The sequence below is a fragment of the Anabrus simplex genome, chromosome 7, assembly GCF_040414725.1.
Source record: "Anabrus simplex isolate iqAnaSimp1 chromosome 7, ASM4041472v1, whole genome shotgun sequence".
NCBI lineage: Eukaryota > Metazoa > Arthropoda > Insecta > Orthoptera > Tettigoniidae > Anabrus > Anabrus simplex.
In genome coordinates, this window is record NC_090271.1 from 234,956,456 (window position 1) to 234,981,542 (window position 25,087).

The 25,087-nt window shown below is 39.1% G+C and overlaps 1 protein-coding gene across 1 annotated transcript in view; it reads left to right on the forward strand.

The window, feature by feature from the left end:
* The window catches only part of LOC136877072 (growth hormone-inducible transmembrane protein), a 48,939-nt gene extending 32,426 nt beyond the window's left edge, over positions 1-16,513 (forward strand). The window contains exon 8 of the mRNA XM_067150889.2: positions 16,245-16,513. Within this exon, the coding sequence (XP_067006990.2) occupies positions 16,245-16,332 (88 nt within the window). The 3' untranslated portion in view covers positions 16,333-16,513. The remainder of the gene's footprint in view (positions 1-16,244) is intronic.
* The last annotated feature ends 8,574 nt before the right edge of the window (positions 16,514-25,087 follow it).

Sequence of the window (25,087 nt, forward strand, 5' to 3'; positions counted from 1 at the left end):
CTTTATGTACTTTACATTTTTACTCTTCAGCAGTTACACTTAGTGATCATTAGTTGTTTAGTTTTAAGGAGTCGATAATTTTTCACCTTCAAAAATCATTCCTGAAATTCATTTGATATAAAGTAAGTTGGCTACACAGTTTGGGTCATGTAGTTGTGAGCTAGCATTCTGGAGCTGGTGGGTTCAAAACCTACTGTTGGCAGCCCTGAAGATCGGTTTCTATGGTTTCCTGTTTTCACTCCATGTAAATGCTGGGGCTATAAGACATTTGTGTTGGTGCACAGTAAAACAAATAGCAGAAAGAAAATAAGCAAAGCAGAACTATCTCCGTACAGGCCTTGGGAGGGGTGGAAAGGAAGGTATAGGCTTCCACTATCTGTAACTTCAGCACTTGGTGGGGTGTAGTAGTTAGCTCTACGCCCGGCCACCTTTGCTCCCAGGAATTAACCTGCTACTCATTTATGTTATAGGCTGAGTGAATCTCAGGGCTGTAAGCATCTCCGAAAGTGGAAATCTTGTTTCTTAAATTTTTTTACTTTCCGACAGGAAATCGAACCCTTGTCCTTCCAGGTGAATCGAGCACGCCTTTACTGCCTCGGCTAGGGGGACCCTAAAAAGAAAATAAGCATTTATTAATTACTCTGAAATAAATTTCATACCCTTTACACAGCTTTAGATTCTTCAGTAGACCTCAAACACTGTGTTTGCGAGTACAGTAAAACTTCTTTAATTCGAAGTCGTTGGGACGCAAAAATCGGACTTCGAATTATGTGATTTTGAATTAACTGCCAACTCTTTTAAGTCAGAAATGCTAACCCTTGCTGCATCAAAAAATATTCTAAGACCTGTACTGCATGCAATTAAACTTGATTCAAAGTTTAAACCTTTGAAGTGCCATGGAAAAAAATGTGAATAAAATGTATCCAACAAGGTGCATTTACAGTATTCAAATTCGCCAACTCACTGACAAACATAACCTCACGCAACAAATCTAAATCTAAATTTAGCATTGCCACTTGGAATGTTATAAGCCTGCATGCAGCAGGAAAGTTTCAAAACCTGGTATAGATGAATGGAACTCCACTTACGAGTAAGTGTGGTGATTTTTAGCCTTTTGAAATCAGAAATTTAACATTTTGATTTCAAAGTTTGGCATTTTGTAGCATTTATACATTTGCAATTTAGCCTTTGATAGCATTTTGGAGAAAAACTACCGTATGGGATAATATTGATAATTTGAAATGACATTAATGTGAAATTAAAAGCATGTTTGTAAAAGGTTAATAGTGAGATAAAATCTCTAAAGTAAATTATGCATTTATTTTAAATTAATACAGGTTTAGGTAACACATGGAAAATAGAAAAATTGATACCGGGTAAAGCATAACACGGAAAGTAGAAATGTGTGCTGATGCAAAACTGGAATAATGAAGAGAAGATACACAAAATTAACTTAAGTCATGCAAGTTCATGAATCGGTAACACTATTGAATGAAATCATAGAACATACCTCAAAATTTTATGTCTTTTGTGTTTTCCTGTCATGTACATGTTGGTCAGAAGTTTGACAACATTAAAAAAAATCATGAAATGTCATCTAGGACTTAAAATTGTGCTGCTAGACCTCTGTAATTCTTTCCCTGAGCTCTTGCATGTAATCTGATACAAGTCACCCGATTTCATTGAGTTATGCAGAGTATTGTAGAATCGAGCACGCCTTTACTGCCTCGGCTAGGGGGACCCTAAAAAGAAACTAAGCATTTATTAATTCCTCTGAAATAATTGTAGAATAATGTAGAAGTTATACATTTTTAACTGTTGGAAGGTCACATCAGAAAGTCAACATTTTTGGAAATATGCACTACAGTAAAATGTCATAATGCACGCCAGTTTAACAAGATGATCAGAATAGCGAAATTATTTTTAGGCCCCTTCCCTTTTACCTATTTAATGTGTGTTTAAATATTTCATTGTAATGAATTTCAAACTTTCAGTATAACAAATTAAAATGTAGCCTTTTTCTTCAAAATATAATTGAAAATCATCCTGTTTTAATTGCCGGGTATATTGCACAACATATTTCTGTGCAGCTAATAAAGGACGGCACGCCTGTACAACACAGGCAAAACTACCCGATTACGAAACGGGGGAAAGTAAGCAAACGCATCACAATTCTGATGAGCGGGTTGCCTACCCAACAGCACATGCAGATTATCTTAATCAGTGTGGTGTACCGGTATTGAACGTAATTACTGTAAAGCCTTGTTAATTCAAAGTCATTGGGACCCAAAAATCGGACTTCGAATTAACCGTCAACTCTTAATTCAGAAATGCCAACTCTTGTTGCATCACAAAATATTTTAAGACCCGTTACTGCATGCAATTAACCTTGATTTACAGTTTAAACCTTTAAAGTGTCATGGAAAAAAACAATTACAAAATGTATCCAACAAGGTGCATTTACAGTATTCAGATAATGCACTCGGATAAACCACTGACAAACATGACCTCACGCAACGAAAAAAACAAAGCATGATTCAAAAACGAGGAGAAATCTATGCTGGCTCTCGTGTAAGTGCTTTATTCATGCATTTTATATGCCCTCTGCTTGCACAATTAGGGGATCAAGACTCTCGCTTCAGCGTGCATTGCAACACAGTCCAGTGACCCCAACCTGGCTGGTAGTGCGTGATATTGTGGCGTTCCTGAAAACTGAATACAAGAGAATTAAGATTTCACTCGGACCTAGCAAATATGAAGCACAGTGAAGACACACCGAAGTGAGTGAAAATGGGGAAAGCTACACTGTACGTTCCGGAAGACTCGTTTTATCATGGCGCGGATACATTTTAAATTATAAGTTACTCTGTAAAATAGGCCTGCTATTTTTATTTTTTTTTATGTAAAGGCATTTTTGAATTAAAAGTCTGAATTTCGGTAATGGGGCCGACATTGTTTTTCGAGTTCTAAATTATCCGTATTTCGAATTAAACTGAAATAACTTGCAAAACTGTACCTCATGTTTCCGGGAACGAGATCTAATCGGGCGAGATTTTGAAGTAATCCATTTTGAATTATCAAGGTTCTGCTGTATGTAGGATTATTTTTTTATACACAAGAAGCAAATTAAAGCCAGTTTTCTATTGATAAAAATAATTATCTTCAAATATTGAAGTGAGCGGATTGGATTGCAGTACAGTAGAACTTTGATTATACGTTCCTGGAAACTATGTTTTCCCGTATTATTCGTTCAAATTACGTGGTCCCGCAAGCATCCTAATTAAATCACATTGTACAAATTCTGCATTTTTCGTTCCTCGAAACGATTTCCCGGATCAACCGTCCAAAAATCAGTCCCATCAGCGCTACATCCTCGATCACGCGTTTATCAAGAAACTGTGTCTTACGAAAGGAGGCTACGGCATACTTACGGATCTTGGTGTTGACGTCCGGTCATTGTGGTACCGGTAATTTGAAGTAGTACTGTACTGGAAAAGCGATCGGCGGTGAACTTGCATGAGGGATCATCTTAGTATCGCATTCAGGTAGTATTGTTTAGAGAATCCTCGGATATTATCAAGCAGAGAGTGGAAGGAGACAGAGTGCATTTCGACAGCTCTATTTGAAAACGGAACAAGTTTCGTCAAATGTTCGTACTTGCAAATCGTCTACATTATATCCAGGGTTAGATGTTTATTTTTTTTTACTTTTTTCGAGTGAGTCGCCAAACAGGTTTTCGGAATTTCCCTCAGGGCACTGTATAGTCACTGGGTTTTCAGGCAGAAATCGAAACTGCTCCTTAAGTAACACAAATTCATTATTTTAATATTATCGTATACGATTATGTTATCGAAACCTGAACAGAAACCTGACCTTACATACATAAAGCCATGGAATGTTTTGGGATTGCTTATTACTGTTTTCTTCCTAATATAAGACTGGCAATTTCACGTTCTTGTGTTAAAATGTTACAGAAGCCGCAGTCGTTTTATTTGCGCACATTACGTTTAAAATTTTATTTCGCACTCTTGCAGACTTGTACAGCGAGCACGCTTTCCAGCTGAGCTCAAGGTCGCGAATAATCGTCATTTCGGAAGTGTTAATGATATTTTTTCTTTCCAATTTGATTGTGATTAGTGACGGGCAGAACTAAATATAATGCATTCGTGAACTTGAGGATTCATACTTTCGAAACCATATTCTCGAGTTCAGCATAACCTTTAAAAGTCGATGTAGGCCTAATTTACGCGGTACAAGATTTCCATAAACTGACTAGGAACAGTATACCGGTGACCAAATTGCAATGGAAGATAAAAAAGTATTTTGCCATCATGTTGGGCGCATTTGAATCTAATGTGCTTTACTTTATTAGATTAGAGAATGAAAAACTACTTGTGGTAGATTGTTTGGTTGGCATTACGGGTACCTATTAGATTTTTCGAAGAGTTTGGCTGATCAAAGTTGCTGAACTGAAAGAAGTTTTCAAAGGAATATGACAAAGTTTTCAGATGAAACTGACAAAGTTTGTGCGGTAAAACTGAATGTAAAGTTTCGAGATTTAAAGTCGCATGCCGGTATTTTAACATTGTGGTCTAATTTGCCTGCCTCTCACCCGGAGGGCCCAGATTCGATTATTGGCCAGGTTAGGCATTTTTATCTGGATATGAGGGCTGGTTTCAGGTTCAGTCATTCTACGATTATCTTTAATTGAGGAGCTATTTAATGGTGATGTGGTGACCCCGGTCTAAAGAGCCAGGAATAATGGCCGAAAGGATTCGTCACACTGACCATGCGTCACCTCGTAATCTGCAGGCCTTCGGACCGACGGTAGTCGCTTGGTAAGCGGAAGGCCCATTGGGGTTGTCGTTTGGTTTAGGGGCGTTTGTAAGATTACAAGTATACATATTTCATTTTTATGATGATTAGCCAAATTGTTGATGGTTCATTCGTTCCCAGATTTTCAGTTTTCCCGTGTTGTACGGTGTGGGTTTTTTTTTTCCTGCTCCCTCCAAAAAACGGAGAATCGAGGTTCCACTGTATTTGTGTTTACATGATACGGTTCAGGTACCCATTTTCCATACATGTACGAGATTGGTCAAGCTGGATATTGACTTCAAAGTAATCAATATGTAAGAAGTAACACTATTGGCTGGTTCGGAATGCCACCTTTACAATCAACTGATGAACATTACGGTTTTACATCTCTACCTTCAGTACTGCATTCAGTTTATTCACGTCTCACGTGGCGTTCGTTGTTTCTTTCATTCGTGAAGCAACGTGTGTATTAGTGTGCCAGTTAACTCTTTCGCTAATATGGATCAAAAGAAGCGGAAGCAGTTTTCTTTAAAAGAAAAAAGTGAAATACTTCGGAAAGTGGAGAAAGGTGGAAAAAAAAGGAGAAATAGCGAAGAAGTATGGAATCAGTCATTCAACACTATCTACTTTTCTAAAACAGAAAAGTAAGATAGAGCAGAATATTGATGCTGATGCCCTTGGCCCACAACGAAAGATGAGGACAGCAGACTACGAGGAGGTGGACAAAGCCATTTGTACGTGGTTTATCGAAATGCGGACCAGAAACATTCCTGTCAATGGCCCACTGTTATGCGAGCGTGCATGATCCTTAACACGTTCGCTTGGATTTCTGGAATTTATGGGGAGTACTGGTTGGCTTCATAGGTTCCGGGAAAGATATGGCATTTCCCACAAGGTTGTAAATGGTGAAGAAAACGCTATTCCAAAGGAAGTTGCATCTTCATGGCGGGTGGAGACACTATCTGGTGCCTTGAAGGAATATTCGCCGGTGGATGTTTATAATGCAGATGAGACTGCATTATTCTACAAATTAATGCCAAATAAAACCCTTGAATTCAAGGCAAATAAGTGTTTTGGGGACAAAGGCTCAAAAGAACGGATAACGGCTTTTTTGTGCACCAACTCCACTGGGACGGATAAACTGAAGCCTCTCATAATTGGGAAGTTTGGGAAGCCAAGGTGCTTCAAGGGAGTACATCATCTTTCCTGTGAATATAGGCACAACGAAAAGGCATGGATGACATCAGTGATCTTCGAAGAGTGGCTGTTGTGCCTGGAATGTCAGATGAAGGCCGAAGAGAGGAGAATTCTTCTCATCCTAGACAAATGCTCCTCTCGTAGTTGTGTACCTCGCCATTTGGAGCATGTGAAAGTTTTCTTTTTGCCTCCAAATACTACCTCAGTTCTGCAGACACTGGATCAGGGGATAATTCACGTGAAGCGGCATTACTGAGCTCGTGTGGTCCAGCGTATGCTATCTAACATTGCCTCAGAGAGAGAGACATTAATGTCAACTTATTGGGAGCAATGTAAATGTTCAGTGCTGTATGGAGGTCACTGAAATAAGAGGTAATCAGGAACTGCTTTAGAAAAGCTGGAGTGGGTTATGGAGAGGACAACATTGAAAGTGAAGAGTTGGATACAGAAACAGAGAACTGGAAGCATATGTGTGAAAAGTTGGATGTACCAACAAGTGTAAATCTTACCGATTGTCAGCATGGACTGTGATGTGTTAGTGGAAAAGGAAATCACTGAAGAGACATTGTAGCAGATATTATTAGTGATGGAAATCCATGTGATGATGAGGTGGAAGAGGAGGAAGTGCCTCAAAGTGTTCAACAGAGTTTCTCTTGTGCAGGCAATAAACATGGCACGTAGTCTTCAGGATTTTCTTGTCACGAAGTGATGTGCCAGAAGCTGTGGTAAATTCAAGTACGGTGGTTGCTGTCTACCTTGAATATTTGTTTGTGTCTGGGAGCATTCAGAAGAAAATCAGACTTTGTCAAAAAATAGTCGAGGAGATAATCTACTGGTACAGGGTAAAATTTGAGATGCTGAAAACTTCTTGCTAGTACCTGTACTTTATACCATTACATCATGTAAATATATGCATCCTAATTTTCTTCTCATTTAATAAATACTGTATTAAGGTTTTTTAATGTGTAAATTTGTGCTGAAATAATGTAGATTCTTCAACAGGTTTAGCAGTGGGCGAGTGCTTAAGAATTAACATATTTCAGTATAACAAAATTTTGTTATACTGGTATTTTACTGTATATACTCTTAATTGGTTGAAAGTATCATCACAAAGATTCTTTTGTAGACTTAGCTATAGGTGGGGGTTGGTTTAGTATACATATTAAAATTCTGAAAAAATAGCATCGGTTTTCATGGGGTTTTTTTTTCAAATCTGTCCAAAGGTGGTCAATTTTTCCTTGTTCTTGTCATAGGTCTCAGTGTGAACTATCAGCATCAGAAATGTGTTCTCGGATGCCATCTGTAGAGTACAAATGAAACTATCAGGGCAGATAAGCCTGATGCCGATAACTCACCCCGAGACCTTGGGCCATGCGTGACAAAGAAAAATAAGCCATCTTGGCACTACTTCGAAAAAAAATAAAACAAATCCCAATATAAATGGTCCGCTACTGAACATTTTAAATTTTCCAGCTAACTCATTCCTGGTTGCCAGCGTTTCGCCCCGCGTGCTAGGCTGGGCTCATCAGTTGGTACCTAGCACACCTACCAAGACGCATGGCCAGTGCACACCGTGAAGGCCACTGCGTAGGCTAATTGTAGCCACTGGCAATGCCAGTGCACTATGAGACTGTCTCACTACCCAAAATTGATGCCTGCTTGGCCATCTGATATAGATGTTGATACCCATAGGGAATCAGAAATATTTGTTCTGAATGAGTAAATTTATACCACCATGACTTCCTGACTTCCTTTTTGGATTCAACAACTATTTGTTTCGCTCTGTTTCTTTCATCTACGTACAAATCCCTGTCTGCCTCGGCATTTGTTTGGAGCCATTTCTGATAAGCCTTCTTTTTACGTTTACAGGCTGCTCTCGCTTCATCATTCCACCAAGATGTTTGCCTTTTCCCATCTTTACACACAGTTGTTCCTAGGCATTCCCTTGCTGTTTTTACTACAGCATCCCCGTATGCCACCCATTCACTTTCTATATCCTGAACCTGCTTACTGTCTACAGTTCGAAACTTCTCACTAATCATATCCATGTACTTCTGTCCTGGAGATTTTCTACCCTTATTCATTTACAAACAGATTTCACTTTCTCCATCGTTGGCCTACAGATACTTAGTTCACTGGAGATCAGATAGTGGTCTGTATCATCGAAAAATCCCCGGAAAACTTGTACATTCCTAACAGATTTTCTGAATTCGAAGTCGGTTAAGATAAAGTCTATTATGGATCTGGTACCCCTAGCCTCCCATGTATAGCGGTGAATAGCCTTATGCTTGAAGAATGTATTCGTAACGGCTAAACCCATACTAGCACAGAAGTCCAGCAAACGCTTCCCATTCCCATTAGCTTCCATATCTTCCCCACATTTGCCATTCACCCTTTTGTATCCTTCAGTTCTATTCCCAACTCTCGCATTGAAATCGCCCATTAGCACTATTCTATCCTTGCTGTTGACCCTGACCACGATGTCTCTCAATGCTTCATAAAACTTGTCAACTTCATCCTCATCTGCACCCTCACATGGTGAATACACGGAGACAATTCTAGACCTAATTCCTCCAACTCTCAAATCTACCCACATCATTCGCTCATTTACGTGCCTAACAGAAACTGTTTCGTGCAGTGGTATTCCTGATAGAGCCCTTACCCAGACTCTGCCCTTCCCTTTCTAACACCCGTCAAGTACACTTTATAATCTCTCTTCCTCGTTATCTCCCCTTACCCGAATATCGCTTTCTTCCATAAGTCCCATTAATATTGATAGCTCCCCATCGAATTCCAATTTCGTTCGCCAAGTTGTTTCCAAGGAGTCCCTCGCCTGTCAAATGCGAGTGGGACTCCGTTACTCCTATATGTCCGAGGCTTGCTTAAAATGTTTTGAGCTCGGTAAATTCATGAGCAGGTGGCTACCCTACTTGCACATAGTCCAAGTGAGGATCCCTCCTCTAACGGGTTATGTACCACCGGTGAATTGTATAGTCCTAGCCACCTGAGCACAATTAGGGCCATGACTCAGAATATGTCAGAGATGCCCACTCCCATTCCATAGGAACTGGTATCCCGACTCAGGACCACTTACTAGGCCACTCAGCCGTTGTCAGTGGTTCACGAACTAGGACGTGACTACAGTAACCCACACCATGAACCATTCGAATTTAAATTACTCTGAATTTTTTTTTAAATGCAAAAGGCGTTTTGTAGTAAGTCTGAATTTCAGTAATGGAAGAGACATTGTTCTTCAAATTATGAATTGTATGTATTTTGAATTAAACAATTTAAATAACATGCGAAACTGTACCTCGTGTTTCCGGGAACGAGAGCTCCTTCGAATTGGGCGGGAGTTTGAATTAACCGATTCAAATTATAGAGGTTCTACTGTATAGCCTTATTTTTTAACACATACACATACCCATAAAACTGCTCCAGCTCTGCATGGTGCTATCCAGTTCTGAACACTCAAATTCCTCCTCAGCCTCAGTCCAGTATTGAAGAAGCTGCTGCTGTCCTTCAAGACATGTTTCAGTGGCATTTCCTCCAATAGTGGAACCAACACCCATCCTATCTGATACTTGCCCCAGGCGTAGAACAGGTAACTTAGTCACCTAATCACTGAGCTTCATCTTCTGCCAGTTACTCTGTACCAAAGTCCCTCTTCTCTGTAACTGTTGTTGAAGCCTTCTCGAATTACCCCAAGTATGGGTCCTCCATATTCATGACCACTGGAGAGTCTCTCCCAGTATTATACAGCTCCCAGCAGCTGTGCTGCCTGTTGGTCCGTGGGTTCATTTCCAGGGTGTATGAACCCGCCTGTATTTCTATGGGCCCTTGATCCACCTGGGGACATGCCTTCTAGAGGCTTCCCCAAGGGTTACCTACCGTACATATAAAGTGCACTAACAGAATATTATGTAAAATATTTTTTTGAGCACTATTTTGTGACCATTATTGTACTAATATTTAATGTTTCTGTTTGCATCTCAGATCAGAGCAATGAGCTAGAATAGCATAGAGGGGCTGTGTGCCTAACATCAGCGCTCCCTGAGGCAGCAAGTTAAAGGGTAGCCATGTTAACGGTTGTCGAAACGAAGCAAGTTGGTGTGAGAACATATTTCGAGGTGATGGAGATAGCGCATGGCAATTTAATTTCATACGTTTTAACAAGTGAAAAGATAGATTCTCGCTTTCAAGAATGCCAGCCGTATGTTCAGTGTACGGTTGTTCTAATCAGAGTAATGAAACCAGGGATATATCATATTTTATTACTGAATGATAGCAGAGATCACTGTTTCTAATCAAACCCATTTTAATGCTTACACAGCAAAAGTACTGATAGCCACAGTAATTATTTGTCAAATTATATTTCAGATTTCCTTTAAAAAATAATTAACCCATTTATGTCAAAATTATTTTTTTCTTCCGATATTGATAACTTTTATATATATATAAGCACTTAATATGACCCATTATTCATGGACAAATGAACAAAACCATATTTACTGTTTAGAACCCATATAAACTTATGGGTCGTTAACGACCCGCTAAGCACTTGTTTGGGAGAGGGGATATTCTGAATATCAAGCTTAGCAACAATTATTTCTACAGACTTACAGTTTACTTACCTATAGAAATGAGTGTTATATTGACACAAAGAGCAATAGTTGTCATTGTTCTGTTTAATTATATTATTTAGTACCTAAAATACTTAACTTCAGACTCCATAACTGACAGTGGAACTGAGACTCTCATGGTAATTTACAAAACACCTGTCATGAACGGGAACATCACACCTCGCACAGGCCTTCACTGTTTTATTGCGACAAATCTTGCATTGGCACCTAGGTTGTTGACTTATCAGCAGGTGCCCCTTCATCTGGCGTTCCTTGATAATGTCAAGCGATGTAAGTCGACCCCTTCCCTTAGGAGTTGTCCCATGTTTGTAGAGAATTGCCTTGGTTACTGCCCGACGGAGAGTTAGGGATTCAAGACATACCCTACCTTCTGCTAAGAATCGAGGCATTGTTCATGTATAAATCGAGCAACCAAAACAAAATAGGAATGTACCCTTTTTTGCCATAAATTGAAATTCGTAAATCTGACACGTTATGCTTCGTGAGATCAACTCCACCCATGCTTTGGTTGTACTTACAGAGAACATTTGGCTGTTTGACTTTTATTTTCCCTCGTTAGTTGGCTGAGTATCTTGTAACCTCCTTGAAGGAGAGTTACACCAAACTGATTTGACATAATGTTCACTACACCATTGTCTTTCCAAGACAACTATCAGAAAACAAGATTCAAAGTAACCGTGCTCTTCCTTTTCAGTGACAGTCTTACCAGAAATAACATTCTGTTGCTTCTGAGAGTTCCTGTAGCATGATGGCCTTCTTCAGAGATCCTACATAGAAGCTTAAGTTACGTAAAAAATTTGTCAAAATATAAAGAAAAGGCAGTCCCAGGTAATACTTCAGAAATATGCACAAATGTCACCACTAATGTTTCACCTAACTCCCCTCTTTTCTCCTTTATATCCTTGGTAAATGACATCCTGGAGACAGTAGCCTGTCCGCTGAACGGCTACCCAGCCTTTGAAGCGGAAGCAAATTGGTTTGCCACGGATGAATTGCTTACACCCGTGGCGCCCGAAATACGGGATCATAGACTCTCGTCAATAGATACAGAGTCTTCTTTGGGAGCTTTTTTTTTTTTTTTTTTTACTTGTTTAGATGATTTCTCAATTTACCCATTTTGTCACCTGCCAGGAAATCCAAATTCTTCACATACGTGAAGAAATCTGAATATTTCCTCAAAACTATTCCTACTCCTGCTGTTCTGAACAAGTTCGTTTCCATCATCTGAGTTCCTCCTAAACATCCTTCTTCATGGTAGGGGTACATATCTACTCAGAAAAAGTATGCCGAAAAAAGAGTGCATCTCTTCCAACGATAATTGAAACTGTGGATTATTAATGTAAGAGGCATAACCAACGGTATATTTCAGTATTTGAAGAACTGTATCTGCTTTGAGAAATGCATCCAAAAAATCTATAGGATCGTAAAATTTCTTTTACTTGGATGACGAACATTGGACGAAGAAGAGGGTGGGAATTTCAAATCACAAATTTCCCAATTGAAAGAGAAAGATTTAGCTGTCCCGTTAGTACAGTTTGTGTCCAAGTCGCTACCATGAGCCTGTTCATTTCCCAGAAGGGTTTCAGGTTCGTCGCTGAATTCGGGAGGAATTTCTAAATTGACGTTGCTGTTTATTGGTACCTGCATCACTAACTCTGCTGGAGCTTGAAGCTGAGCACGATTTAGTCTCAGGATCTGACCAATCTTCAACACCAGAGTCAGCATTTGTTTCTTCTCCATCTTCAGGCAGCCCAATAAAGATATCACCACCGGAGTCGGGGATACCTGAAGGATCGGCTGCTTAGAGCTCATCCAGGATTTCTGCAACTGTCAGTTGCTGTACTCTGCAATAAATTAGACTAGTTAGGAATACTAAGCCAAATTACATAACATTCAAACTAAATATGTGGTCATTATCGAGCGATGTGAAAGTCGGTTATAGTTCTCAGGCGACTGCCCAGCGGGTCGTTAACAATCCACAGTAAATTATATCGAAAATACTGGAAATTATAAACACGTTATGCGGATATCAAATTATGTATGTATATTATTGAAGTTTTAAATAGTAAATACTAGAATGAATAACATGCCAATGAGAATAGTTGTCAATTCTACTTACATTCTTCTCCTGCGAGTAGAGGGCTGACAATCCATCTTTCTTCCATTGACTCCAGATCAAGAATAACTCCAACAGTGAATCAGATTCCTGCCTAAATGTATGACGAAATATATAATGGTTAACTTAATTGATCTTACAAGTATCAACAATGTGATAGCTTAAAGGAGGATAGCATAATTTGATGGGTCGAAAATGACCCACCTGGCCATAAATGGGATGTGAGGACGAAAAGAGATAAATGGTATTCCACTCAATACAGTCAGTTATGCTCCGTACATTTAAAAAAAGTACATGGATGAAACAAATGACATATGGCAATTACTGACCAATGCAGTTTCAACCCTATATAATTTTCCTTCACATTTACAAAGAAAATGAAGCACCCACCTCCAAGGAAACTTAATCACGAGAAGTCACCTGACATGATTGATGAGGACCTTCCTGCAGATGTTACCTCCTATTATTTGTACTTCAAATGTGATATGTGCTTTTTATGATGTGCTTCAGACTAAGGCTAATTTACGAAGGCCATCCGGAAAGTGGTACCCGTTTGCACAATAGACACAAGAGTAAATATTAACAAATGTACACATTTTTATTGGGAAAGAGTATACTTTACACTACTTCTCCACATAATCTCCAAGCAAATTTAGGCATTTGTCATAACATGGGACATGTTTTTGTATTCCAGAGTCATAGTCCTCCGCCACCAGCGTATTGAGATACGTAGTCACGGCTTGTTTAAGTTCTTCATCGCTGTCAAATCTTTTACCCGCCAGAAAGTCTTTAAGCTTCGTAAAGATATGAAAATCCAAAGGGGCCAAGTCCGGGCTATACGGGGGATGGTCAAAGGTTTCCCACTTGAATTGCTGCAAAACTTGTGTTATCGCAGCTGCATGAGGCCTGGCATTGTCATGAGGGAGAATGACGCCTGTAGGCAATAGACCTCGCCGTCGGTTTTGTATTGCCCGCCACAATTTCTTTAATGTTTCACAATACGCATTAGCATTAATTGTCTCCACGGGCCATAAAATCAATGAGCAGTACACCTCGGCGATCCCAGAAAACGGTTCCCATGAGTTTTCTGGTGGACAGAACTGTCTTGAATTTTTTTGGTTTGGTTGGTGAATGAGCATGATGCCACTCCATTGACTGCTGTTTACTCTCAGGTGGCGCATAACAAACCCATGTTTCGTCCCCAGTAATGATGCGAGTCAGGAAAGTGTCTCCTTCATAGCAATAACATCCCAGAAACGTCAGTGCTGCAGCCATAGGCTTGGTTTTGTGCTCCTCTGTAAGTATGCGAGGGACCCACCTTGCACAGATTTTTTAATAATGCAGATGGTCTTTGACAATTTCATGAACAATTGTTCGAGACACATTAGGAAAATGTTCAGAGTTCATCAACTGTGACCCGCTGATCGTTCCTCACGCATTCGTCTACTGCGCTCAGCAGTTTGTAATGACAGATGGTCTCCCTGAACGCTCCTCGTCGTGTGTATTCCCCCTCCCCAGGTTGAAATTGCGACACCAGCGCCGATCAGACGACTCGTCCATCACATTGTTTCCATACACCTCCGTTAATTGGCGATGAATATCACAAGGTCGAACGGCCGTCACTTCAAAACTGGCAGGATTCTCAATTCGTTTAAACATTTTAAACGATCGCAGACACAATGCAGGCAATGCTAGCATCACGGAACCTTGCACAGAGCAGGCAGACAAGCCACTGATGCGATCTGACCTTGCCCAGGTGTAGTGAAATATTACCTTATTTATTATTGTTGCGAATGTATGATGCTTGATAATGTTCCCTTTTTACAGGCTTATGATAAGTGATTATTTCTTAGTACCTGTGTCTTTTGACCTTGAGAGTTCAGTTTTGTTGCCATATGCCATTGGTGGTGTATGAATCACTGAAGTTTGATATTCAGGTTCTTTCTTCCCTCACCCCTCCATTGTGGTCCTGAAGGCTGTGTGTTACTATCTTGTGCTTTGGCATTGGTTTGATGTAGGCCTGTTCGGTCAAACGTACACCAAGCCGGTAAATGCCGTATTTCATTGCTGTTTGTGAAATTCATGCAGCCTTTATTGTTGTCATTTGCCTTGGTTTTTAAAACTAGGCTACACTTCATAATGGATAACTTTCAAGGTTACCTTTAAGCTAGTAATCCCAGTATGATATAGTAAAGGGAAAAATGTCCCCTATATTATAATACATTGAACAATTTATACTATAGAGGTACAGTACTCATGGGCTTGCATTACTTTTTAAAATATCAGAAATATCAGAATGCGGTCCCTATCATTTTAAGGATTTCTCTCATAAATATTTGTCTACAGTTTTTATTGTAATTTACGCTTAACCACAACGGCCAAGCAGGGTAGCACTCTTGTTCCGGTTTTGAGGCTCATTCATATGTCACAGTGCGACGATTTCGAACTACCATACAATTAGTGATGTTTGCCTCGTACCGCAACATGATGAAGTGGCAGTATTCGCAGTCTTATGATTTTTAATGCTTTAAGCTTTTGGCTGACTGTCTTTAAATCTGCCCCAGTGATTCTAAAATGTGTATTTTCTACACTTCTCGTCATTCAAGAGAAACTACCCCTTGCTTGTGCGATCACAGGAAACATGGGGGACGTTTATTCTATTAGCTTCACCCAGGCAGCGCTTCCACCTCTCTTGTTATTCTAGCTCGTTGAATCAGAGGAAGCCCATTAAGTATGAAAAATATTGCTGTCTGATTTGACTCTTTGTCACTGCTGATCAAAGAAGCTTCCTTTTGTATGTTAATTTAAAAAAATACACACATTCAAATTCTGTCAACGTGTAACTTCTGTTTCCTGTTGCTACTGATATCTCCTCCATTCTTTTTCACTACCAGTACTCTCTTTGCTTCACATATTTCTATATTTGTGTTAATGTGTGCACGATGCTATTGATACTCAAGAATATGCATGTCTGTAATAAACCTGTTTGCTTCATTGCTACTTTGCCATAGCCTCCTTCAAGCATTCTTATAGTCCGAGAGATTTGTGTGGCATTAAAAAGTTTTATATTTGCCGAGTATTCAGTGGCCATATTTTCATATGTAATCAACATGGAACAAACTTATAAATACTTCACAGGTGCAATTGACAGTATCTCCCAAGTATACTCCTGGCTGCCCTTAAACTTCCAGTACCATGTCAGTGGAAGTGCTCCAGTACACAGTACTCATCAATTCTATTTTTGATTTTACTTACCATATGTATCTTCCCTTTCTGTTAGGATGATTAAAATGCTTTGTGAACTATTCCTAGACATTGTCAAAATGTCTTACTAATGGACTTACTGCTAATGCTCTAATAACAGAACCCTTGTGGCACAAAAAAACTGGAGCTGGTAGTAGAATTTGTTACAGAAATCCTGTTGATCAGTGTTTCCATTGCTATTTTGACTGATTCAAATGTTACTCTTTCAGGTCAATTTCAATTTACTTGGACACCATCAACATCTTCATTCGCATGGCAATTATTTTGTCTGGCGGAGGTTCCAACAAGAGGAAGTGAATCTGAGAAATAACTTAACATGGCAATTTTTAAAAAAAATTCAAGACTGAACTGTTACTCAAAAGATCAAGGCCACTTATATACTGTACATACTATGTAATATGAATTCATTATTTATTGTACATTAGCTTTATTGCTTGTTATTATTGTTAAATATCTAATAATAAGCTTTCATAAAAGATTTGTGTAATGTATTAATTACTTCTGTACAGCCTTACATCAGTGTGATATTAGGTACCATAATGTGCCTGTCTGTATGTACATATGACCATAATTGTGTTAGTTCTATCAGAGCACTGACGTATTGGTAATATTGCCACATTTGCAAAACCACTACCTGAGAGCACTGATAGTGGTCCCCCCCCCAAGTTTCATTTCATTGAAAATAAATATATCATTCACTGCATTTTTAAAAGGTTCCATTTAATAACTTTGTGTACATTTTCAGTGTTATCAATCCTCAATCAGTCACTACTGATCTTCACTTAGGGCAGTTGCCCAGGTGGGAGATTCCTTCTCTGCTGTTTTCCTAAGACTTTTTTATGATTGCAAAGAAATTGGTAATTTCTTGAACATCTTGCTTAGTAAGTAATTTCAAGCCCTAACTCCCCTTCCTATAAATTATTTGCCCCAATTTCTCCTCTTGAATTCCAACTTTATCTTCATATATATTGTGATCTTCCCTACTTTTAGACACCACTCAAACTTTAGTCTACTAATGTCATTCCACGCCATCTCTCCACTAACAACTCGGAACGTACCTCTTATGATATAGATGTTGATTCCCATAGGGAACCAACATCTATATCATCTGATGGCCAGGTAGGCATCAGTTTTTCGAAATGAGTCCCTGATAGTGCATTCGCACTGGCGGTTGCTCCAAGTGGCCTACGCAGTGGCTTCCACGGTATGCACTAGCCATGCGTCTTGGTGGGTGTGCTGTTTACCAGCTGATGAGCCCAACTTAACACACGGGGGCAAAATGTCCAATAACAGACCAACAACATACCACTTAGTTGAGTGGCTAGTCTTTCTCCCAAGTCTTCCCAGCCCAAACTTTGCAACATTTTTGTAACATTACTATTTTTTTGGAAATCACCCGGAACAAATCAAGCAGCTTTTCTTTGGATACTTTTCCATTTCTTGATTCTAATCCTGGTGAAGGTCCCATACACTGGAACCATATTCAAGTTGGGGTCTTACCAGAGACACATGCCCTCTCCTTTACATCCTTACTACAACCCCTAACCACCCTCATAACCATATGCAGAGGTCTGAACCCTTTATTTACAATCCCATTTATGTGATTACACCAATGAAGATCTTTCCTTATATTAACACCTACCTACAGTGATCCCCATAAGGAACTTTCATCCCATCAAGAGTGATTAAAACTGAGAGGACTTTTCCTACTTGTGAAACTCACAACCTGACTTTTAAACCTGTTTATCATACCATTACCTACTGTCCATCTCACAACATTGAGGTCATTTTGTAGTTGCTCCAAATCTTGTAACTTATTTATTACTCTGTACAGAATAACATATGCAAAAAGTTATCTCTGATTTCTCTTATTTACTCATATCTTATATATATATATATGAAAACAAAGTTCCAATAATACTGCCTCGAGGAATTCCTCTTAATTATTACAGGGTCACAAAGCCTCACCTACTCTAATTCTCTGAGATTTATTTTCTAGAAATATAGTCACCAATTGTCACTTTTGTCTAGTTTATTGCACTCATTTTTGCCAGTAGTCTCCCATGATCTACCCTATCAAATTCCTTAGATAAGTCAATTGCAATAGAGTTCATTTGACCTCCTGAATCAAAGATACCTGCTATACCTTGCTGGAATCCTACAAGTTGAACTTCAGTGGGATAACATTTCCTAAACCCAAACTGCATCAAACCAGTTATTAATTTTGCAAACATGTCTAATATAATTGCTTTGTCAAAGCTTACATGCAATGCATGTAAAACTTACTGGCCTGTAGTTTTCAGCTTTATGTCTATCACCCTTTCCTTTATACATGGGGCTTACTATAGCAACTCTCCATTCATTTGGATAGCTCCTTCATGCAAGCAGTATTCAGATAAGTACTTCAGATATGGTACTATATCCCAACCCATAGTCTTTAGTGTCTGTCTGTTAGGTCATCAGCCCAGAGGCTGGTTGGATCCTCAAATAGCACCACCAAAGATTATGCAGTTATAAGGAAACCAATGGCAGCACCAAAATGGGGCGTACTAGGCAAGACGAGGAGTGAGGTAGTTTACCATTGCTTTCCTCACTGGGTCAGAAAGTGCTATTGCAGCAGGACTGACCCTATGAGCAACACCTTTCATAACACTCCGATGCACCAGTCGTGCTCTGAATGTCATTACTCGGTACCACCCATACCCCAGCAACTTCCATACTGTCACAGCCACGGATGAGACTGGAACTTCATTGAAAACTACACTTTACTCTGGCCTGTGCCAAGAGATGGATACCAAAGTACTGTATCGATCAAGAAATGGCAGCAGGCAGTCTTTAGTATATCTCCTAAAATCTTATCAATTCCTGCTGTGTTTCTAGTTTTCAAAAATTGTATCTTATTGTAAATGTCCCTGTTATCATAGGTAAATTTTAATACTACTTTAGTGTTAATCAGCTCTTCTATCTGGACATTAACCGTGTAACCAACAATCTTTTCATACTGCTGACTGAATACTTCTGCCTTTTGAAGATCCTTGCATACACACTCCCCTAGTTCATTAATGATTCGTGGAACGTCTTCCTTGAAACCTGTTTCTGCCTTAAACTAACTAAAATTTCTGTGATTGCCAATTATGCTTGCCATCATGATGTTCCTAGCTGACTTCTTTGTTAGATTCAATTTCCTAGCAAGTTCCTTCAGTTTCTCCTTACTTCCACAGCCATTTCTTCTTTCCAGCCTGCACTTCCTCCTTAATCTCTTTACTTCTCTATTAAAATATAGTGGGTCTTTACCATTCCTTACCACCTTGTGACGTACCCACTCAGCCCACAGATGTGACAAAATTATAATGTGGCGGGTCATTTTAATAGTAATATAAATAAATATCTCATTGTTTCTCAATAAACAAAATCCCATGGGCGCCAGCCTTCAAGCTTATGGCTTGAAAACGATAGTTGATAAATAATAATAATGATACATAATGAGACTCAAAAAAACTCCCAGGGGTGAGGTGACGGAACACAAATCATTAAGTACACTAACTTGGAATTTAAGGATCATTAATAATAATTTCAGAAAATACAAATTAAAACAGCTATTTATTAGGTTGAAAAACGAGACGTAATGGCGTATTAACGAAATCTGAACTTACGGAAGCAAAAGAAAAATTAAATGAAATTAAATGAACTCTAAGAACATGAATTGTAAAGCGTAGACTTGCAGTAATTTAAGCCAATAGCTCACCATTTGTAGACTGTTGTCTTGAAGTTGATGATCGATGGATCTCTCGTACTGGCTGCCTCATCTGTTGTTGGATTCCAGTCCTACTTCTGCATTTCCTGCCTTTAACACTTCGTACTGTACTCCTTACATAAAGTCATAACGAGTCCTAATTTTAGATGCAAAACCACCATGGGTTATGTTCGTGGAGAGAATACATTTGTATTCTTCCGTATTACGGAACAGTAGCGTAACTAAATTCATAATAAAAGCTCTCCTCCCCTATACTAGTCAAAACCAGTCTCCCGTTGACTTTATCACTCGTCATTGAGAGAACAGATCCCAATGAGAGTAACTTTTGAGCAGAATACTACTAGGATGCTAAGTGAACTAAGTTAAAATCTTCTCCGATGTGCAGACGTCGAATTGTCGTGTCTTCCAAGAGTACGAGTACCAGTGTGAATCTGAATACGAGTAAGAATGTCCGAATAAGAGTGTCCTTTCCAGCTCTTGTCGGCAGGTATATGGCCGTCAAAAGTCTCCCTCCATCAGCCATATCACATGGTCCAGTAAGATTCGAGTTCTTATCCCTTCTATGTATTGCTAGGAATCCACCATGTTACTTCATTACGTCCATTCACATAGGCTGAACTTTCCCGCTGAAATATAGCGTCAGGTAACGAAGTTCGAAAATTCGGTGTTCATAATGTTTCAACTGTCTCTTCAGAAGGTGGAGAGGGTAAGGTCTCTCGTAAACTTGATGACTTACATTTCCTGGAAATGGGCTGAAATTAGCCTGCTGACTCTGGTCACCTCGCAACGGCTATTGGAAAATTTACTGCAAGCTATTAATATGAATGGTGTTGAAATACTTTACCCAATATGTGGTTCGTTCAGAATACGTTATAGCTGCGATACAAAGAAATGAAATGATGTGAAATGGATTATTAAAACCCTATATATATATATATATAAATTTTAAAATGACCTATCGGTGATTAAATATATACATCTTATCAATTAATAATATAGTTCAATAATTTATCACATGCTGTGATGTTCCAAACATCACAACCTTTAAAGGTACAAACATATTTTCATATTCCTCAACAGTTGCTTTAAACCCATCCCAGAGTATGTTTACATGTTTGTTTACAGTTTTCCTCCTATCATAGTTCCTTCTTAAAAACTCCCTCATGCCTGTTCTATCAGCCATATGGTACTGCCTACCAGTCCTGCTTTAAAAATTTTCCTTTCCATCACATTTATTTTTAACTATAACAAAAATAGGTTTGTGATCACTAATATATCTTACTTTGGTTTCTCTGTAGAGCTAATCTGGTTTTACCATCACTACATCCATAATATTCTTCCCTCTAGTTGGTTGTCATTTTCTGAAGCAGTTGTCCTTCCCACATGAACTTATTTGCCATTTGTTGGTCATGTTTCCTGTTTGCATTACCTTCCCAATTGACATTTGGTAAATTGAGATCACTTGCTACAATCGTGTTCCTTTCCATACTGTTTTCCACATAGCCGACTATCTTATCAAATAATTCTGAATGTCAGCGCTACCCTTTCCTGGTCTGTACACTCCAAAGACATCAAGTTGTCTATCATCTTTAGAGATGAGCCTTACACCTAGAATTTCATGTTTGTCATCTTTAACTTTTATGTAACTTACAAATTCTTCTTTCACCAGAATGAATACTCCCCCTTCTACTATTCCTATCTTTTCTGTGAGAAAATTTCTGCATCCATTATATATGAAAACTATTTAAATTGTCCTTAATTTGATACAGGTGACAACTAATTTACCTGCATTTTTTTAATATAAAATAACATGATAGCGAACACACCAGTGTATTAAAGAAGCCTGGACACATTGAGAACCGCCAGGAAATACCTCATTCTCGAAGTGGAAAGCAAACAATCAAGGAAGTATGGAGATAACGATCATAGCCACCAGATGCACTATGATTTCACTAAGGCATAGAGTCTCTGGCCTGATACTGTGGTTAGCCAGTTTGAGCCCTGATGGCAGGGAAAAAAGTATCATAAAGATCTCAGCCAAATTACCAGATAATTAAAAAAAGAGTAGTAGAAGAGTGGCTGTCATTCGAGAACATCCTGGTTTCAGAAGCTGAATCACTATGTGGAAAGATGAGTGCAGTATGCAGGGAGAAAGATAGGCTACACCACGGTAGAATGTGAGGTTAAAAACTGCTCTGAAAGAAAGAAATGCAGCAAAGAAGAGGCTAGATAACAAAAAACAGAAATCAGTCCATCAAGAAGATGAACTTCAGTATCTGGTACAGGAAACTATTTGTGAAGCGACTGATAAGTCAACTGTAAAAGTAATAGGAAGTTGCTTTATAAAGTAGTCAAGAATAGAAGTGAACAAGGCAATAATATCCTTGCAATGGGAACCTGGTGAAAAGATATCAAGGCGTCAGAAGAAATAGACTACCGTACTTCAATAGAGTTGAAACTGGTTAAGACGTCCTTGTCTAGCGCGTTTATCTGGTTATTACGTCATTATTCCGAAGTCCCAGGACGTGTCCTACAAAATACTTGCTAAAGAAACCTGTGTAGCACATTTACGTCACTTTAGTATTTCATATATTCGTAACTCTCACAATAAGAATTTTAAATTAGCGTTCCCGGCCACATTGCATGCGAGTCGGGCCAGCGACAACTGGCCTAGGTAAGGATTCGCTAGAAAACTTAATTTCACGGGCTCAGAGCGTGGTTGCATGTCGGCCTACAGCTGCAGGGATCTTCGGTCACAATCCAGGTCATATTCTCTTTGCGCCTGTCATGTTGGTGCTTAATTTTAAGTTCGTGAGGCCTCTTTCAGACGGTGCGGGTTCGACTCGCTTCCGCTCTTAACCGCCTAGGCCTAAAATAAGAACTGATTGTTCAAATAGAATCTTTCATTTGACGTGGAGGCAAAGTGCAACCGCGTGCGTGAGAAATGCTTGAGCGGGCAGTTCGTAGTGTGTCGCCGTCCCGCGCCCGCAGTTACTTGTTATTGGACATCGGATTTATCCATGTCGTCATACACAGCGGATCGACCGTACTCGCGACATTAGTACTGTGACCTGTATCGGAACCCGATAGTGTACCAATAAGGGAGTAGAATTGGATTTAGACAAAAGTTGTAGGCCCGCTCTCGCCCATTTGACATTTAATTCTCATTTTCAGTTTAAAAGTTATTTGTGTCGGGTTTTTTTTTTCTGTGTGATTTACAGCGGTTGTTATGGAACTCGAAATAAACATTGAGAACTTAATACCTAACTTTATAGTCAGAAATACCATTTAGACCTGTTATTGAGAAAGTATCCTCAAAATTGTACCAGTCTTCTCTAACGAAATGTGAAAGACACAGCATGCTTCAACAATTTTTGTATTTTCTCAAGTGTAGAAGGCGAACGAAGATTATGTTCTATATTTGTTGCCTTCACTGAAAAGTGTGTGAAGAAGATCCTCTGGAAAGCGCGGGGAGTTTTGCACTACTCGACCCGCTGTGTAAAGGCCGGTCTCCACTGATTAACATTTAACATGTTAAAAGTGTTAAATGTTAACCGGTTACACCATCAACATGTTAAATGTTGAATACTGTTTCATTTAACATTGTGTCCACACTTAATAAACATGTTACACTTGACTTTCTTTGTTTATATATATAGGCAGTTCATAATATCAGTTTGTGGTAATACATTTAGATGGTTTTTAGTATTTTCAAACAAGGACAATGAACTCAGATGAAGAGGATTTGGCCCTTGTTATTGCCACTGTTGCTTCTTCTTGTTATGATTTAGAAATGTAGTTTTATTCGACACATTTCCTCCCCTCATCGTGCTCATTGCTTCAAAAGAAAACCACTTTGAAGTATAAACTTCGTCCGTTCCCGCCCTCGACTTCGGACTTTTCTGATGTTTTACAATACTCGACTGTACTGGGAGCGGAGGAACGCTACTCGTTTTTCGATGCACTCGCGGGAATAATTATAGATAATTTAGAGCTCCTGGAAACTGTCGGCTTTCTTCGCATTATCTCTGTATTCCTTTGATGAGACATCCCACAAATATCTATTATGTCATTAATGAGGTTCAAAGTAATCTTGCTCCACTCCATTTCTGACTATAAATATTAGTATAGTGCAGAGAGAACGACACGCGTGCGCGTACGGGTACTGTATTTGTAACAAAGAGAATGAGTGTTGTAATTATAATCCTACTTCACGAGAAGCACTTCGTTTGCGACGTTTGGCTATCTGTTGACATGGGAATGGCAAAGAAGTTGCCGAAACTGTGCCAACATCTCACGAACAACGAATTGATTTGACATGTTTTTCACTTGGAGCGGAAAACACGCCAACATGTTAAAAGTGTTAACCTCAACATTCTGAGTTAACATGCAAAGTCAGTTGGAAGATACAATCGCAATATACATGTCAGTTGTAACATGTTAAATTTAACATGTTGGTGTTAAATGTTAATCAGTGAAGACCGGCCTTAAGTGTCAGTGGAAGCGGGTGCACTCGCGCATGCTGACGAGCGCTTTTTATTTACGCGCCGTCTGAAAGAGGCCTGAATGACTTCTGTAACAATTTACGCAAACTAGGCCTTCCGTACGTACGTGTGTAACAACGTATGTAAATTAGGCCTACTGTACTTACGTATACAGCTAACATGTGGCTGCTTAATTTTACGTTCGTAAGCGAATTGTGTAAAAACGTACATATTTTAGGTCTACAGTACTTACGCGTAGTGGTTAGCAGGACATTCCGTTTTGGAGAAGAAATCTAGACGGTTAATAGATAATAAAAAATTAAAGTTTATATGAGAAAGTGGATGTTAATTCACACACGAAACGTGCACAAATTGCCCAGATGACGATTTTCCTATGCCATCTTTTAAACATAATTGTAAGCGACGTGTATAGTTCGCATTTCTAAGAACATTTTTCCTTGATGGTTTACTGTGTTGGTGTGCTTAAAATGTATTATTTCATTGATTATTATTTGTAAACACTTGTTTGTTTCCTTCGTAATTATTTTTACGTTCAAACCTAACCTTCAATTTAACACCGAAATTGCTTTTCATCTTGTAGCACGTTCCCTCTTTAGGACATTTTTTTTTTTTTTCGGTTCCCACATAAACGTCTTCACCAGTTTTGGCTGTACTTTATTAAATAGAGAAAATCTTCAAAATGATATAACTGAAAACTGCAGTTTAAGTGCAAGTGATGGAGCACAACACCAGGTAACATGGCTAGAAGTGAAGTCTGAGCTGAAGAACATAAGAAATGGTAAGTCCCCAGGGT